The 19,339-nt window shown below is 44.3% G+C and overlaps 2 protein-coding genes across 6 annotated transcripts in view; one reads left to right on the top strand and one right to left on the bottom strand.

Annotated features, from left to right (window-relative positions):
* Positions 1 to 19,339, top strand: part of FANCM (FA complementation group M) — a 56,623-nt gene that overhangs the window by 4,511 nt on the left and 32,773 nt on the right. The gene's annotated exons all lie outside the window — the stretch shown is intronic.
* On the bottom strand, positions 698 to 17,508 carry LOC144943166 (heme-binding protein 1-like). 4 transcript variants are annotated; one of them, XM_078870396.1, is made up of 8 exons: positions 17,383 to 17,508; positions 17,139 to 17,274; positions 11,922 to 12,017; positions 10,019 to 10,305; positions 6,781 to 6,872; positions 4,763 to 4,907; positions 3,610 to 3,793; positions 698 to 3,318 (listed from the first exon to the last, which is right to left on the bottom strand). In XM_078870396.1, exons 4-8 carry the CDS (start codon positions 10,296 to 10,298, stop codon positions 3,147 to 3,149), a joined length of 873 nt encoding a protein of 290 aa, XP_078726522.1. In that variant the 5' UTR covers positions 10,299 to 10,305; positions 11,922 to 12,017; positions 17,139 to 17,274; positions 17,383 to 17,508; the 3' UTR covers positions 698 to 3,146. The 4 variants fall into 4 exon arrangements, with proteins under 4 accessions (XP_078726522.1, XP_078726523.1, XP_078726524.1 ...); XM_078870397.1 differs by having other exon boundaries at positions 17,139 to 17,270; positions 17,383 to 17,481; XM_078870398.1 differs by having other exon boundaries at positions 17,139 to 17,204; positions 17,383 to 17,481.

The raw sequence follows: 19,339 nt of genomic DNA, 5'->3' as shown, positions 1-19,339 counted from the left end.
CCATTGGCAACCCCTGGTGGCCTTTGGTGCGGCCTCTGACGTGCGGCCCCCGATAATACACAAATGTGAAAACATCCCATCATGCTGTCAAACTCAGTGGTTGCAAATGTGTGGCAGCCCTCACGCTGATGTCTTATTGCTAAAAGTGGCCCCCCTCTGTAAATTGGTGAAGAACACTGCTCTAGCATCTGCCCGGTGAGGTACGGTCTGTAATGGTCCTCACTAAAGCCAGGCTTTCCGATTATATAACTAATTGTTTACTCTACCAATTAATTATTCATTTAGTGTGCATGTATTCCCACCTCTTCCATGTCCTGTGGCCAACGTAAAAGATAGGCCAAATTACTTGATATAGCTCACTAGTGGAAGCCTTCCCCCTTGAATTTTCTGTAGGGGAGAGTACGTCGATGGGTGTAGAGTGAGTTGAGTGGGGAGAGATGGGCAGGGGGCTCCTGAAGATGGTGAGTGCGATCTTGAAATGGATTCAAGATTGGAGTTGGAAGCCAGTGGAAGGACCGGTGCACTGAAGGGATGTGGTTTCGTTTATGGGTGCGGGTGAGGTTTCTGGCAACCACATTTTGCAAACTAATCCAGACAGATCCTCGTATTTCACGCATATCCTAACTATTCTTTCCCCCTTTCGGGCATGATGATGTCCTCCAGAAAAACGTACTCATGAGACATAGAATTAAGATGCTGCATTTCGTTCACGTGTACGTACATTTATTTCTCTCGCAGTCGGAGGATCACATTTAAATACATCAAACGTACGCATACTGGCCAAGCAAAACAATCGAGAGCCAGGGAACTACAAGATGCCCAGTGTGATCGCGATGCTAGGTAGAGATGCATCTGATGTGGAGATGCGTCTGGTGATGTCGACATGCCTAAAACCGGATCTCGTGTATGTGTCATGTGAGTCGTACACCTAGTGTGAAAACCCAAGCTACTGTCAGTTTTATTGTCTCAATATCGTGACAGTTGGGGCACCCATATGTGCTGCACATTAAACTCACATAGATACAAAACCTGGGTGCGTCGTTGACGGATTCAAGGCACTGATTCTGTGCCTGTGATGCTGTTTTTATTCACTGCCATAGTGGACGACATTTGCGATAGTTCCCGACTTGAGCGGTAAAATCTGACACGCTCTTCTTGTTTTACATACATTCAAAAAGACGACACAAAGCAATTCCATCTCAGCAGCAGACACTGTGCTTGTGACAAGAGTGTTTTGACTGCAAGACCCCTTTAAAGCCACATACTAATGTTGTCTCCGAGCTCTCAGAAACGTAATGCTCACTTGCTTCTTCTCGAAGCACTTGTTTTTCTCGACAATGCATTAAGTGATAGACACAGCTTCAGACTTGTTTCCGCTACAGAATGTACCCATGAAAAGTGCCCTTTGCCTTGTGTGTACAATTTTTGTTTTCCTGTTGTGGTTGTTGGTTTGTTAAAAATATGTTTTACTCCGCCAGGTGATGCTAGGGGTATAAAGCTTTTTATACGTCATTTTTTTCTTACATTCGCTGTCAAAGCTGAACATTTGAACAGCCAAACAAACAACCCACCCTGCAACCTACATTCATCATGCCTTAGAACAGGCCTCACAGATCAAAAACTGTTAAATAAAAGTAGAAAAAAAGCAAAGAATTAAGAGGTTGTGCCCTCCTTATGGCTACAAATGCCATGTCACGCTTTAACACTTTAAACTATGTAGGTCTCTTACATAGTGCACAGCTTATGAACTAATGTTATGCAGAATCACTACACTAGCATGTATTGGAATAGACTGTTAAACATAGCATAGCTCGTGTTATTCCCATTCAAACACTGTGTGTTTGAGATGGAGTTTTTTGTTAGAGGATTGGCTAAGAGCTACAAGTGTATGAAATGAACACTGCTTCTGAAATTTAAGTTTACAATCTGAGGGGCCCACAAGACTTCTCACCTTATGCCCTGCAAACTTTAACCTGCGATCCAGTGACATGGTTTTAGACCAATTGGTCCACGTGGCTTAGATCCGGAATGTGTTGCGTTCCGGAGAGCACTGCAGTGACTTAATTCGTTGTTGCGTCGCCATCAAATACAGCATATGCAGGGCTTAATTTCTCACTTTAACATTTTCTTGGACGTTAGTAGAGTGACTGGAGTAGATGGCATGTGGCTAGTAGCCACAGCCATAGCGAGGTATGATAGATGTGGTGTGCCAGTTGCAGATATGTTTTCCGGATCACCGACTCTAACAGTTCTGAATGACAATAATCCCTGCGAATACAATTTGTTGGCAACTGTTAGCAATAATGCCATCTAATGTCAGAAACACTCTTAAAACTATCGTAATTGAAATAGGCGACTGTAAATACGAGGGTCTCATTGAATCGAAACTAATGCCCCTCCGTCATCTTGTGCATAAGAGATTGCTGCAGCTGCAACCACCTCGGAAACATCATTGCCTCATATTCACAGGTCTTGTTTGGGTTTCGTTTGTCACTTGTGAAACCACTAAAACCACTGACCTAAAAAATATGGAACTAAAAAAACCTGTAGTCTGAGACCGAGAAATTAGTGGCTGGTTTCCATAAAATCTACAGACGTGTGCAAGTGCAGTAGCAACATGGATATAGAGGTCTCAGTGGTTTTGGTTGTTGTCTTTAGAGCGGGTGCACACCTGAGCGATGAATCGATTATATGTGGACATTTCTGTAACAGTTGCACAACCGATTGCTTAAAGTAGAACAAACTGAATTAAAGTGATTCGCTCAGCGAAATTTTATAGTGACATCCTTCATCACATGCGCATTTGCGAACAATGCTTGGTTGTGACAATCCTGACGTGGGTGTTGGTGTAGTGGGGGGGGCTAAACAGAAAATGGGTGGGGCTGTACGCAAGTTGACTAGGTCAGACCTTTAGCAACGGCAAATAAGTCCTTGTTGCGCAAATTCTTGCTCAAATATGGAAAAAACAGTTGCAGGTGAATAAGTTCTCTATTTAGAGTGATTTGTTTTCGCAAAACTGATAGCTCAACTGTGGACCTGCCATTTAAAGAAGACTAATTCACATGGTAAAGTTTACTGTAGGTCGTGCGCCCCCTCATCCTCGGATTGCGCCACCACTCTGCGGCATGTTATAGCGGCCGTGCCAGCTAGATTCTCCGGATGAACCAGATTTCGTTGCGGCGGTTGGCTGCGGCCGGGTTGTTGTAGCCAGCGATGAAGTGGGTCTCAGTGTTGTAGAGCTCGGAGTGGCCCAGGATCTGTGCCAGCTCATTCACTTGACGCATGATTGTAGTCTCGTTGGTGGCACCGCTGAACTCACTGCGGCGGGCAGGATAGGAGGGGTGGGGGGAAAACGAACGCTGCTTGAGTAAATAAAACAACTTTAACTGCTGTTAATCTGTTGGTGGATAAAGGACTTTCCATGATGTGTCAGTCATGGGGGCTGTTTCATCATACTTTACCTATATAACTATTTATAGAGGCCAGCCAATTAGAAATATAATTTTTCAGAGGCCAGCCAATTGGTACCGCTAATCCCCTGCGGACTGGCCCATGAGGTTGGCCACAGTGGTGATGAGTGTGGTGGCGGTGATGGTAGCGGGATGTTACCGGGTGTAGACTCGTATGGCCGGGCGCTCCTCGATGGTGACAGTAGGGTCGAAGGGCGTGGGTGGCTGGCCCTGAAGGTGCAAGGGCAGGCGGTACCCTACCACCACATGGTGGAACAGAGTGCCTGTTGCCTCGTCCACTTGCACCGTAGAAACGATCGGGATTGTCATGCCCAGGTATGAGCCTGGCACGCGCAACGGGGACACATAGATATATACTTGATGTCTAGGAAGTGTGGTCTTGAAAATGAACACATCCCCAGCACTCCAGGTAATCTGCGCTTTGGGCATATTAAATATGTTTGACGGTTTAAATTTAGTGAGTAATTAAACACGTAGAGATGTTGTGGCACAGCTGGAGTCTGCACGATGGAAAAAAGCTGCCATGTGTGCCCAGTGACAAGTGGTCACATGATCCTTGGGGGTTTATGAGAAGGCATTCGGTAACATCTTCCAATTGCCCGCCTCAGATAGCATTAGCCACTTAATTTTATTGCAGTCAGTTCCGTGCATGCATTGTGAACACACAAGATCAAGAGATTTGAGGACTTGTCTCAAAGTTCAAATGTATTAGTTTTAACCAGGTGAGGTCTGAGGTTACAGGATACGTGGATCATTTGCAAGAATTATGTGGGTCACCAAAATGCTAAAAGTAATAACATTAAATAAAGTACAGCTGCTAAGCAAATAGAAATGTAATAATAAAAAAATGCACAAACATGAATCTACTTAAAAGAAAGTACATTTCTTAAAATGAAGGTATGTTTAGAAAAATCACTAATTCCTTGTTTAACTCGTTTTGCGAAAATGCTTCACACATTTTCGCAAAAGAATTGCTGTATATACATTACAGGTAATAAATAATAGAAACAATACACATTTTTATCAGATTTGCACTATAAAATAAGCCTGCAGTCATCCCATAGCGGGACAAATAACTGAGATGAGGGTAGGCCGTGCACTATATCATACTGCTCATTTGTGTAGCTCAAGAAAGTATTTCGTCGTCAACTGCTCACAAACCGTGTAATAATGGGCGCGTTCCGCATTTTACGAAAAGTATTTCCAAATAGAAGAACCACGTTTTCGTAAAAATGCGCTGCATGAACACGCGTTAAGTGAGGACTTACCGTACTTTTAAACTAACTGCTTACCAGTGGAATTCCCCCTGCAGATGTATCTCATGATCTTCATGAACGCGTAGCAGGTACTCTGCTCGTAGGTGTCCTCTTTGGTTGTCACGCATGCCCACCAGCCGGTCGGGTACTCGCGCTCCTCCACTGGCATGCGACCGTCCCCCTGCATGCCCCCCCACCCCGCACACCCCGCCAACACAACGGGATTATGGCTGTGCTCTGAAATCCTGGGTAAGATTAACAACGGTGTAGCTGAGGTGGCTGGGTGATTCTGGCGGTCTGAACATTGTGAGTCTGTAGCACTGAGATCCTGGGTTCAGATCTGGGTTTCAGCCACCTGTGTTTGGAAGCTACTTATATGTAGCTACAGGCACGTAACATTCTATTGAACTTAAAATCCGTTCTTTAAAAATCCCCAAAGTGTGCCTGTTAATTTTTTTGTTGGGTATATATGTGTTTTTCTCAAATTACATACCATTGTTTTCAACACTTTAATGCGTTCATTTTTTGTTGGATCTTAGTCCGTGCGCGGTGATTTTTTTTATTAGGCTCTGCCTCTGATTAAATCGGTTTCTCAAGTGGCTGGTTGTCTCAAGCGCCAGAGCACTTAGATGGCACCTCTAAGAATTGTGGATTTAAATTTGGCTTCCAGAGGCCATGATTTAACCTGGTTCTCAAGTGTAGTGAGTTGATGCTCTCAGAATAGTCCCCAATGACCGAATATAAAAAACTTAAACTACTTTCATTAATTTGTGGGTTTTCATTTAATTTGGCTAATGCCACCTCTCTTAAAAATATCAGTTTGCCTATAACATGATGAACATGTTTCTCTGTAACATTTCAGTTTTCAGTTTCATTTATTAGGTATAGCCCTGTGAGCCATGAGGCTCTTGACTCGGGTGCAACCATAACAAACAAAACATGAACAAAGAACATCTTAAAGTGACGACGCGCAACAGAAACATCCAGGAAAAAACAGTAAAATCTTCCAGAAAAACATAAAGGGCATCTTGAATTTCTTTCACACCGTACATATCCAATCATGCTAATTGGAGGTGTGGGAAGTAAATCCCCTACCACTCAGAAGCAGTTCTGAGGTCTTTTTTCATTCTTTAACAAATGGGAATGATGCTCTGTCTGGGTTCTGAATAAATATATCCTCTTGTGACGTGATGTATAGAGCACAGTTGTAATAACGTTATGGGAAAGACAACAGCCAACAAAACAAAAGTCTTGTTGGTACACGTGCATCGGGGCCCACAGATGAAAGATCACTCTCAAATGGGTAACTCACATTTAGTAGTCGCGGTGTAAAATATTAAATGGTGATGTTGTATTGGCGGTGGTATACAACCACAAATAACTACAACAAAAACTGTGATTAACGAATGTGGTGAGCTTTTTGTAGACAACGTTTGGCTCCTAATCTAATCAATATTGTAGCATTGTGGTTAAGAGTCCAATGAGTGCCCATTTGTTCTTGCAACAAGCTAGCATTTGGGCAGTCACCCTCCTGCATTGCTTTCGCATTTACAAGTTCATACATGGGTCAAATAACAGTCTAACTTGCCAAAACATTCTTAATTCCTGGCGATGTAATTTTTTGTGTTATCCACTTCGCCTGCTGTGGATTCAACTAGCAGAGATATCATAGACTATTGCTCTGTCCTTCAAAGACCCTTTTTAGACGATTTCCAGACCTCAATGTTCTTAGTGTTATCAGTCGAATGGGTGGCGCACCCAAGGCAAATTTACTGGCAAACCTCGCAAGTGATGCAATTGTTTTAATTACGTGCAAAAAACCCATATTTAAAGGAATGGTTTTGTTGCCCACAACCTTTGGTGACTGGGCTGAGATCATCAAACACTCTGGCTGACAACCTGCTTGTGTTTTGGAAGGAAGCCCAGATTTTTGAACCCATGATTTTAGTGTTGTTGGCTTAGCACTACAATGTGGGTATTCGTATCGGCTGCCTCCTCCCGAGTGCCCCTTGGCTCGCGTTATTTTTCTGCATCGCAACAACACGATTGCTTACCGTCTCGTTCCTCTGGATGACTGTGTAAGGGTTCAGTTCCCGGGTTTCTGGGTCATTGTTCATCGTCATCTGCTGAATAGGCTGTGCCATTTCTGAAACGGTACAAGAAGGCAATTTGTGAAGGCGGTGTTTTTAGGGTGGCACAGAATCGTGTATTTTTTATTTGTAAGTGCCCAAAAAATATGAAGGTCCCCCTTGGTAGCTTCTAACAGACTGGTAGGGCAAATGCTGTTCGCGAGCACCTTTTAAGACCAGCATGCCACACAATGGTTTGGTGTGGCTAACACAATGCCCAACTGCCTTTGACTCTCCGGTGCGGATGTTGACACACTGCACCTTGCTGAGTCGACCTCGTTGAAGCCCAAGACCGGTTCATATATCACTGACCAATGATGTTATCCGTGATCGGGAATCAGACGTTAAATATACAGTTTATATACCAAAACAAAACAATGACAATCACCCCCGTGAAGTCTTTCACAGACTGTTTGCGAGTACCTATGATAGCGGCATGGCACACAAGGCAGTGGTGTGTAGCCAGCACCACGCCTGCACACACATAGACACACACTCGTGCAATTGTCATCTTCCCCAAGGTCTTATAACCTTGCAAAATTTAAGAAAAGTGTTAACATTTATTTTCATTTGGGTCTTTCGGTAAAGCCACGTAGATAGAAACAAGTATAACCCGTAAAAACAAAGTTTTTCACTATAAATCCTTTATATGCGTGGCGGCTAGAGTCCTCTCGTCCTCTGGCTTGAGATAGCTGCCACCTATGGGTCAGATGATTGCATGGCAGCATTAAGCAATTGGTAATTAAATATAATATTTTTGTCCTAAAAAGTGAAAAATTTTGGAAAAAAATTTTGGAAATTTTTTTTCACGAACATTAATTGTCACGCACAACGAGTCTGTGTGGAAAATGTCAGCTCGATTGGATCACGGGAAGTGGGTTAAAAAACGACCGAAAGATTTGCACGGTCCTAAGCAAGCAAGCAAGTGAACTTAATATAAAGGATTTAAAAATGATCAAAATGATAACACCTGAAGACGATTGCTTGTGTTGCGATCGAAACGTCGTGATATTGTTATTATTTTGATTATTTTTTCTATCTACGTGGCTTTACCGAAAGACCCAAGGAATATGAATTCCTGCAGTCACGAAAGCTTTAAGTCAAGATTTAGCATTTATCTGTTACAACTTTGATGGTGGCTGTTTGTTGCTGACTGCTTGTAATTGTGGGTCTTTGGGCCTATACTCAGCAAATGTGTTAAATTTGTTTTATATTACTCAACAATCGCATGCTCAAGCTTTCCGTAAAAAAAACGCAAAGTGATAGAAAATACTCGTGAGCGTTTGTTGTTGTTGCCAACTTTTTTGCGCGCTGCTCTCTATTAGCACAAAACAAATGGTGTCTTGGAAAGCGCTCTGCTTTGTTTTGGCGCTGCAGCTGGCAGCAGTATATTTAATCGGGACCACTCTCAGCGTGGATTGCTCGTGACGCGTGACTTGGAATGCCGTGCCACCGGCTCTTGGGGCACCATTGTAATGTCCAAAAGCTGCCAGCCATGTGTGTGTATGTGGAGGGCAGTTATGTAAGTCCTAGCATAGCACACTCAGATGTGTCTGCGCACTCCCTAATGAGCAGTTAGCTGAGAACAAATGGGTAAAAGGTAAAGGTGTAGCCCTGAAATTGCTTGCTCACACCACCGCTGGCCAAAGAGCCTCCACTAATAGGAAGCTCAAGTGACTCAATCGGTTCCCACCATTCCATCATATCAGCATCGTGAGCAAAAATAAGAAGAAGGAATGAGGCTCTTTGCATGTAGGCCTGTGTGGGCAAATGGTTGACGTGAATTTGGCGGGTGCCCTGGGAAACATATCCCAATTGTATTTTATAAATCACAATTAATGAGCACAGGCCAAAATCCATGTATGTATGTTGAACTTCTTTCGCACCATACGTAGCCAACCGTCATAATCGGAGGTTTGAATGGCATATGACACGGATTGGACTGGCAGTGAGATAATTACAGTCCAACATAACACGTTTCTTGAATTGAGCAAGGTGTTAAGAACTTGGGAGAGTAGGTGATAGGAGGGAGTCTCAAAGCCAGAAACAGCATGTATTTGTGATATAACAAAAATAATTAACATATTTTATTAGTTTCGCAAGGTTATAGGAATCAGGAATCATAGGTTATGGAAAGGAGTTCTAAAGTAAGGCAGTTTGGGAACATTTTTTATGAACCTCGCACTACCACATCTGCCACCACCATCATCATCATCATCTAGTGGCATCCAAACAGCGCCCATCTGATGGAGGTCTGCCAGTCGTTATTTTAAAGTTGCGGAAAAGCACATTTGAATCTGGGCTTCTGTTTAGGTAGAGAGCATGTGTTCATTTTACGTGAAATTAGTTTGTCAATCCACTGCTGGATCAGAAGTAGGGGTTGTTCGACTATACTTTGCTTTGCAACACTGGTCCAGTGCAGGATTGTTAAAAGGGGGACCCAGAACCTGTTGAGATATCACTTCTCTGTTGCCCTTAGCCACTGCCAAGAATCAATGTCTTCAGTGCATGCAATTACAATGCAGTTTGTGTGTTTACTTAAAGACTTAAAGGAGGCAAAGTTAGTTGCATTGCTTTAAAAAATCAACGTCCATGATGGTGGTGCTACAGTCGATAAGAAACAAATTTTCCCACCACTATCGCATAGCCTCTAGTTTTCTATTTTTAAATTGGACGATAGCCCACATGCTCAAAGCCAACAACCACCACACCACGACATGATTTCTGCGAACATTTTAATGGTGGACCTTGAAAAATTACTGGGTCCCACAGCTTTGGTGATCTAAGAAATGAAGAAATGGTGATGAGGTGTGAAAAGAAAAGGCTCTTGGAGTGTCCTACTGAGAGATAGGGCCTGTTGAGAGATATGGCCTGCTTAGAAGATAAGAGATATAGATAAGTCACATGAAAGTGAGAAATGTGATGGAGATAAGAGAGCTGTAGACAAGAGATAAGATTAGCGAAACCAAAGTGAGATGGACAAGAAAGATATGAGAAACCTGGAGAAAATAGTCAGCAACGTCTTAACGTTCATACATATGCCATCATGTGGTCCGCCGACATACGCTAGTTGTATTATGTGGCTCGTCGGAAAACATATGTGAAGAACCCTGCCCGAGTGCATCATCGCCGTCATTGTTTTGTCCTGGGTGAGCACTCCTACCTCTGGGCAGCACCACCTGATGGGTACGAGCAATATCCTCCCAGTAGTTGAAAAGCTGGTCCTCCATGCCTTCATTGCTGCCGTTGTCCATCGGTCCGCCCGCGTTGTCCACACCGTCGCCGCTCGTGCAGTTCGAGCCTTCCATGGTCTCCTCTGACATGGTGTCCAGGTCATCCATCGTGATGAGCAGTTGCCCTGCGTGGGGCTGGCCTGGCATGGCCCGGGCCTGGCCTCCCACCATACCGCTGCCACCACCGAAACGACAGCTCTCCTGCTCCATGTCAGTCCTGTGAAGGGGAGTGGCGTCGTTTGCCATTGCCAGCTACACACGCGTGTTTCTTTGTTGCGGTTTTTTTTAAATAAAAGTATTCCATTGGTGATATCGACCTCATGTCACAACACGGGTAATATATTTGTACATTTTGCATAGCGATTTATGGACTTTGAAGAAAGGTCATTACCCAAAATGTCAACTATTATATATTATTTCTTTCAAGGCTGCAGTGTCATTGACAAACGTGATCAGTATGTTGTTGAGTATGGTATGTCCGTGAATACCCCGCAGAATAGATTTTTTTCACACGACTTCTAAACAAATCCTTGAAGTAGGTGTCACACTTTCCCACAAGCTCAGCTTTCGGATTGTTTATTTAATGTTGACTCAAAAATGTCATCATGTATATGAAACAAATGTGTGGATATCTCTTTGTTATGATCAACAAAAACATGTGGGGTGCTTTCAGACATCCGCCACACCCACAGTGGCTTGATTTCGATTGTTGATTATGGGGTCGTAAAAACCTCAGATGTACGGATTCTTGCAATGCACTGCACTGACTGGCAGCAGGTAACATGTTTTCTGTGCTGCACAACAGTGAGAAAAACACATCCCTTTGTTGGCCACAAGTGGCAGCAAGTTGCCCCTTGAATTATAAAGCTCATTATTACAAATCCAATCAACAGGAGTGGTTTGTTCATGGCTGCAAATTGTGGCTTATATATCAGAAAAACAGAAGATTGTACAAATGTACAGCAATCCTATTACACCCTGATTGGAGAACAACACTTTTCAAGTGGCTTTTAACGGGGCTGCACAGTGAATTGGCCTGGTAACTCACGGCTAATATTCTCGGTTTGAAAGCGGGCAGTCGCCCATGATTCTACCGGGTTTTCAAGTCGTGAGTTGATGGTCTTAAACCAGTCACTGATAACTGTGCAAACAAAGGATCAGGTAATTTGGCAAAATTCCAGCTCTGAGATTTTATATCAGTTTTACTTAACATTACTCTCTGTCGCAGGGCAGATGAGAAAGTACTTCACTCACCTGTGTTGAACAGAGGTCACTTGAATGGAGCTCAGAAGTAGATCTGTTTTATCCACTTCTGTGGGCCATTGGATTCATCTTATCAAGATTAGATGCCAGTAGCCTGATTGTGTTTTTTTCCAAGGGCAAGGCAGTAAGCATAGTTTTAACTGTGCAGGGTTGGATAACCCTATTCATGTATGAATCAGTATAATTCTTACATTTTTCTACTGCATAAATGTTTTCATCAGGATTGAGGCTTTCCTATTTAATTTGTTGAAATACTACATGTGCATTTATTGTTGTTGTTTGTTTCCCTGAGAATCTGTTAACAGAATAATAATGAAGCTCTTCGCGAATGAGAATTGTATTCTGAATGCCCGAGCAGTCTCATTGTGTCCTCGATCTCGGTGGGCCTGACCTGGGCTGTGTTGATGTTGTGCTTATAGCATAACGGATGCTGGGAAGTCAGCCACGTACATTGGAAACAGAAAAACAGCAGCCTTCTTTTAGGTGTATCCTCTACTTTACACCGCTTTTGTTTTTCATGTCAACTGTAATGTCCTCCGTTGTTGCATGTACCTTCGTGATGTTTTTTACCTGCTCCTCTGCGAGGGATGCTGCCGTGGTTGAAATGGTTATCACACTGAACTTGCAATCCAGAGGTCGCCAGTTCGACTCAATCTTCCGGTCCGGCTGTTGAAACAATGAGGGGGCAAGTTTCTTAAATAATCCCTCCCTCTGACCTCTGTCCACCCAGCAGCATACGTGGGTTCACCAAAGTCGATCGGCAGGCCGCGTGTGGCGGGGTAAAGTGAGGGATATTCCGACCTCTTCCAAGATGTCTGGCCAGGGTCGTAGGGTATACCAAAACACCATCTAAAGAGGAACTTTAGAGTTCCCTCTTGTGAAGCCCCTTCTGCCAGCAGTGGTGTGAGCAAGCAGTTGCAGGATTTCACTTTTACCCCTGTAATAGAATGCTGGTTGTGGTAAAGCGCTCATGTTTTGGGGATGAGGGGCTTAGCTCGGCATTTTCAATCTTCTATCACGCCAGCGGAAACAAGCCTCTGCACTTTTTAGTGTATCTTCATGCAACTGGTGGTTGTGCGGTTTGTCTTTCAACGGAAAGTCTGCTACTGCTACGTGGGTTTTCATGGTTGTGCTGTTTAGCACTCCGGGGTGTGTGCCATTCAGCATTCAGAAGCTCCCATCGTGTGGCGCAAAAGGTCCGGATACCCTGCTGAACGACATAACCTCAAAAACACATTGGTGAGCGTATTTTGTCCATCGCTTTTAGAACGTTTCCTCGAATTAATTACTAGTCCTAAATCTACCGTGCCACTCGGTGCAGAGATATTCATAGTTAGTAGGTCGGGTTAGACTTTGCGAGTGTAATGCGCTTTGGCAGCGATGTAATTGAACAGTCCTCTTTCTTATTCATACCATGTGACCTTAATTCCTGTGGCTTCTTAGCCTGAATCACATTGTCTTAGACATGAAAACAACAGCAACATTCCCACCATGGCCAAGCAATAACAACAACAATCTAAATGTCAATTAAGCACTCAACAAAATTATATGATGCACAGATTAATCATGCAACCTGTCAACATCAGTCATTGTCAATCTACTGCTGGATCAAGGTCTCCCCAGGCTACATCTGTCATGGGGGATGTTTGGAAATACTTCACTCCGCCACCGCTCCCCCCCCCCCCGAAAAAAATGAAACAACAAAAAATGTTACTCCCATTTTACATTTGTGCAAAATTAAATTGAATAACACGATAAGATTTATTCATGAGTAAGCTATCGCTCAATTCACCACAAGTTGAACCGATACATTATCTGGCCCGTGGAGTAAGGGTTGCAGGTGGATTTAAGTTACATTACATGTGGTGGCATCTTCACAGGCTTTGGCACCTACCTCATAGAGCAGACAATGGAGCCCGTTCTGTATGTGGTCATGTCGAGCCCTTTTTTAATACACTGCTAGATGAGGGCCTCTCCATAACATGCAGCTCTTGGAGGATATTTGAAAGCATTTCACCACTCTGGCTTAGACACCTGAAGACAGAGCATAGCTGTTTGTACTCTGCATGGTGGTTACCCATCCAAGGACTATCCAGGCTCAAACCTGCTCAGCTGCTTGGATCCGACAAGATTGGGCACATTACGTGTGATTTGGCTGCAGCCAGTGTTGTGTTCGCTGATTAAATCTCTTGAGACACCGCTGCAGAGAGAGAGGCCATACAACTATTGCTTCTGCCACCGCCGTGCATATGAGTGCAGTTTGCAAAAAAACACGCTCTCCCGCCGATGATGGGTGGCAGATGGAAACTCCACGATTAATTCCAGCCCACGTTCAAAATTAGCCCGTGAGGAACTCCGGTATTTAATTAATATTAGAGAGATGCACTAAGGCTATAATGGCTGCATTGTAGTCATTGGTACACTGAGAATGGTTCTGGGTATGGACCGAGCCAGAGGCATCGTTTTATTTCATCCAATATGGGGCATCGGCCATGGTCTATCCACTGCTAGATGGACTGGATGAAGATCACCCCAAGCTGTTGCCATGTTTTTTTTTTAAACCACGCATCAAAGACCGCCAATCTCCGATCACTGTCGCCATCATTATCAACGTTATCGACATCATTGGCACGATGACACTTTTCTCTCGATCATCATAATCATCATTATTATGAATATGAGCGGGTCACAAAATGGTTCTCGGTGTGCAAGCTCCAAAACACATGTGGAAATGTATGTGCCCTGGGTAGGATTGAGCCTGGATAGTGCTTGAATGGACAATTGCCATGCATGGCTACAGATGGTTGGGCTGCGAAGTCGAAAAGCAGAGGGCAGTTAATACAAATCCATTGTTGTACTGTTCTACGCTCCATGCCCTTGAACTCGCACTTCTGACGAGCATGGTGAAGTATGGTCAAATTATCCCTACGACCCGCACAGCATGGAAGGACCTCATCTAGCAGTGGATTGACAGAGGGCTGTACATGCACATATGCCTTGCATACCACACACGCACGCACACTGTCGCCTCTCATCTTTGAGTTGTACCTCGCGTAAGGGCGGCTGTTAGTGGCAGCTGGCTGCAGCTGCCAGCCGATATCACAGAAAGGGGGGTCATCATCATGAGTTATTATCATTTCATTAATTCATCTCTCCATGCATCTTTCTGCACTTTTCACCCTTTGTTCCATTTTGTTTTTTACAGCCTCTAAATCTGAGCGAGCGTTTACTAGACAGGACACAGGCTCCTGTAGAGGTGGTGTGAAAACTGTATTGTTGCATCACCCCATACAGGTGTACTCCACTGTGCGATAATATTATATCATTCATATCTCCTTTCTCAACCCACTGCTTGCTGAGGGCCTCCTAATGCCGTGTCTGTCATGGGGCTTGTTTAATGGAGCATACTTAACAACGCTAGTTCATGTGGCTTGGTAAAGGGGTGGGGGGGGAACAGAGTGGGTGGGTGACCAGGACAAGCTGATCTATCACTCGCCATTGATGTTAGCCGTGGCCAGGAATCAAACTCAGGTCCATTGGGTGCATTGTGCATTGGTCCAACTCCTGTGCCACTGCTCTGCCGTGGAGTATAAATGTGACCAATAGTACGATTCATGCACTGTTCATCATCATCATTACCATAATTATCAATGCCAATTAATATTAAAATGGTTTTCATCATTACTATTATTGACAATTAACTACATTGTGATCCACCAAGCGGCTGCTGTGATATTTGATGAGTCTCAAAGTCTTGTTCTTGGTGGATTCAAATGTTTGTACGTTTCGAACGATGCCATGGACACCCCTGCAAGCACGATGTGCAGTCTGAAGGGATTTTTCCAGGAGATATATTTCAATAGTTAATAGAACAAAACATCAATTATTGAATTTAGAAAAGCAGGTTGGAGGATGAAAGTGAGGGAAAAAATGCAATGCAACGTTAAGCTAAAGCAGGGGTTCTTTGATCTTTGCAACCACAAAACAACCTTTTACATATTTTTTTATTAATATTCATTCGTTAACAAAAGGACACTTCAAATAACGTATGTAAGAAGTGACGTTTTCCCAGTTGTGATTGTTATAATGGTTTTATGCGACTGGAAACTACTAGAAGCTTCTGTATTTACTCCAATGTATTTGAACCTAGTCGTGACCCTGAATTCTGACCCTGAATCATGATGATCCATAATTGGGCACACGAGCCATGCACTACAGGATACTCTCAAATGGCTATTTATGTGCTGTAGATAATGTAGAATTGCAAACTACACAGCAGCATGCTAACGTGGACATTTAATCGCTTGAGACTTAGTCAACGCAATGTGGGTGCTTGAAATGTAGATGTTTACATTTTAAATACTGTGAACAGTGCATAGGCCCGACTGAATGAAAATCAGGAACAAGAGCAGGATATAAAGCATACTTATTACACTGCCTGAAATGTGTGCAAATGCTTGAGATGTAGTAAACGCAATGCTGTGGTGCCTGGCTTTTTCTGGCGCGATTTCAATTTATTAGCAGTTTAATAATAAAGCAGTAAAGCAAATATTAGCAGTTTTTTTACTCACAAGAGTATTTCGTTTACGACCGTCAAATACTTCGTTTGCTAGTTTAATATCTATCAAGGTACCCTATACTTGTTTTCTGCAATTTTAACGTGTGTGTTCTTGGTACTGCTGTGCTAACACACCACGGATCTCCCTCTCCGTCGTAAAATACCCAGGCAACTGGCTAAACGGGACCATCCCTGTAACAAATCAAATAAACTCAAAAATTACGCCAACAGAGCAGTGAGCGTGTAGACACTGCAGAGTAATGTTTCTCAAATCCTGTGTCCTTCCGACTACCCCATGGTACAGCTTTTCTCCTAATTACCCCGTGACGACTGGGGAAATATTGCTGATCGCAAAAATCTTCACTGTGGGGGGTAGGGGGTGGGGGTGTGTGGCTCCCGGCTCGTGAGGACCGGAATTTCTAAGAACGGCGCTGTCGAGTGTGGAGCGGAGTACAGAGTGTACTAACGCAGCTATTCAATTGCTGGCAAACACGTCTTGCGATATATTACCTTGATTGAATGCCCTGTGGGGATTTAAATGCCTTCGGCATTCTGGGCATGACATGAAACTGTATAATCGGGGAAACGACCACAACTCGCCTTCGCTATTATGGCTCAAGAACCACAGTTTGGCGATGTGATGTTACAAGGGAGGGGGAGGAACGTTGTCGGATGAAATGCAGGGCGCTTGAGCCAAAGACCTGCTTTTGGGAGCATGCTTCAGGACAGAAAGTAGATAGCATGGAGGTACTGCAGAGTCTACACTGGAGTACACGTACAGAGTTTGCTATCACGGGTTTTCAAATGCCGGCATTACTAGACCACGTGGACTCATTGTACATAACGCGTAAAGCATGCACGCACGTAGGACAGAATAGAGGACACCACCGAGTACAATAAAGTGCGTTGACACTCACTGTAGCGGCACTTACAGTGAATGTGGCGTGGATCTTTAGACACTGTTAACAAAGTGGAGAGAATACACACTTTGGACGCTTTTTAGATAAAGAGAGAGGGTGCCAACTCGGGCACTCACACACTCGACAATGCAGTGCGCCCAGCGTGCCAACTCGGCAGTTCTCAATGCTGGGCACCCTGTGGAGGCGGTACAGAGCGATGCCAGAACAGGTGCACAAATGAAACGCTCTTATACGGTCAATCGGTCCCTGCAGGGAATGATGTGTCCGGGTCTGAGTAACATTCGTGTGAGTACCATGTGAATACCGTACTGGCTGCGTCGTCTTGGATACTTGGGCAGGCGCAGGGGAAAGGATTGGCAGTGGTGGCGGCAGCGACTGGCAGATGATGGGCAGACAGGCGGGGATGACAGCTCAGGTGCACATGGGAGCACGCGCAAATCTCTGTCTGTATTATATATATAAAACACAAAAGTATTTAATAGTTATATATTTATCTATTACAATGGCACGTTCGAAACGTGTTTAGTAGTTGCGCGAGCGAGTGTGTTCGTACGTGCGGTCTACCCTCCCGGTGTCGCTCTCTCTCTCTGGGCTGGCTGGCGAGTGTTCCTGTTGACATGCGAGCTCGCGCAAGCGCGCAGAGCAGACCCCGCGGTGGAGGCGGAGTTCTGAAAACGGGGAGGCGGAGTGATGTGGGGCTGGGCCGGGGCTGTGTTAGGATGGGCCAAGTTAGAGTGTGTTGGGCTGGGCTCCTCTGTTGGGTTCTGTTGGGTTTGGTTGTCGCACTGGGCTGTGGTGGGCCACACTCGAGTGTGTTGGGCTGTGTTAGGTTGCGTTCGTCCTGGATGTTTTTAACCGTGTTTGGTTTGGCTATATAGTAGGCTGTGTTGAGATCTATTGGACTGTTAGACTTGACCCAAGTGCATTATTGAGCCATGTTGGGATGGAATGCGCTGAGGCTTGTGTTATGCTCTGGTATGGGCTGTGTTGGGTTGGAGAATGTTGGCCTCGTAGTAAATTACGTTAATCGTGACCAGGTCAGAGCCCATTGAGATCACAAGTCTTTTTCATAGGGGAGAGCTGATACAGCAAAACAGAAAAATGCTAAATGTTCTTCACAACAAGAACAACATACACGGGGAAAATAAACATTTATGCAATCTCGTGTAATGTTGGCCAGTGCCACTTCTGTTCATCGTAGGGCATAACGCAGTGAACCAATGTGATCGCATGACAGAGACCCACACGTACAAACGGTTCACAGCCCGAGAAGGCTACAGCAGGAGAGTGGCCGGTGTCATGAAACAAAATACATAAAACGTAGGTTTTCATAGCCAATGCCCTAATAAGGCGTTGGCAACACATATGTTTCCCTTCCAAGACGTCTGGGACCAGCATAGAAGAGTAGACCAGAGACCAATTCCCTCTGGGGGGGGGCGGCTCTCTATAAAGCCATCCCTGGTGGAGGCCCTCCCGCCAGCAGTGGCCATGCATGCGTGGCATTTGAATCGTCCAATCTCGTTTCCCGGCCATATTCCCACCGCAGGGGCGTGGTGGGGTAGGGGAGCAGTGGATGTGCCGACTTGGGCAGGGCTTACAGCTGCCCTCGCCATGGAAAGCAAATAAACACCAGGGTGCTTTTTCATAAAGGCAATGTGATTTCTGTCTGAAATTAAAATTAACTGGATGCTCATTTCCTGTTTACAACCCTGAACCATTCGTGGAAATTCCATGTTCAAATGGCAGGGGTGGTGAGGCTATCCATAGGACAACCACTGTTGACTTCCCCACAAAGTGGTAATTCGTTTATCGACCCCCAGAGAGATGATAGGCTGAGTCAATCCCTAACATGGATTTGAGCTCCTAGTATTCCAGTTGTGAGCCGCCAACTCTGCCGTTGAGCCACCTTCACGTACACAATACCCCCTTGTTGTTTTTGTTGTGTCTTCATTCAAGACTTGGTTCACGTTGGGCTTGGTGGGAAGAGAATGAACACAATGTGCTTTGTGGGAGTTGGATGGGAGCGGTGCTCGAGTGATTTGATTTGAAGTCATGCAAATGGGATCTATGTGATTTGACACCGTGACGTTTGCTTCAAGCTAATAAAATACTCTTCGCTTGAAATGGGCAACATGTTACATGCTAGAGTTTACAATGTACAGTATGCAGTTCCTGACTTTGTTTTTCATACAGGAAATTCAAAATGTACATTTCTTTTTTTAAACACGCACGTTATTTTTTGCCGCTTTATAGATTGTGTTGATTTATTGAGATTTCTTCAAACGTGTGACCATGGCAGAGGAAATTGAATGCCCTTTCTGGCATTTACATTTTTGATTTTCCTGTGAGTGTGAGATTGTGTATTTTGGGTGAATGCTATTAAATTCCTTTTTTATGCTATAATTGTTACCTTTGCGTGCAAGAATCCTGCCGTGCTGTGCTGATTTTCACACTGGACTTACAATCAAGAGGCCGCCGGTTCGAAGCCATCTTCTGGTGTGGCAGAAACA

This window comes from Lampetra fluviatilis, chromosome 30 (genome assembly GCF_964198595.1).
Source record: "Lampetra fluviatilis chromosome 30, kcLamFluv1.1, whole genome shotgun sequence".
Classification (NCBI taxonomy): Eukaryota; Metazoa; Chordata; class Hyperoartia; order Petromyzontiformes; family Petromyzontidae; genus Lampetra; species Lampetra fluviatilis.
This window is presented reverse-complemented; position numbering and strand designations above follow the sequence as displayed.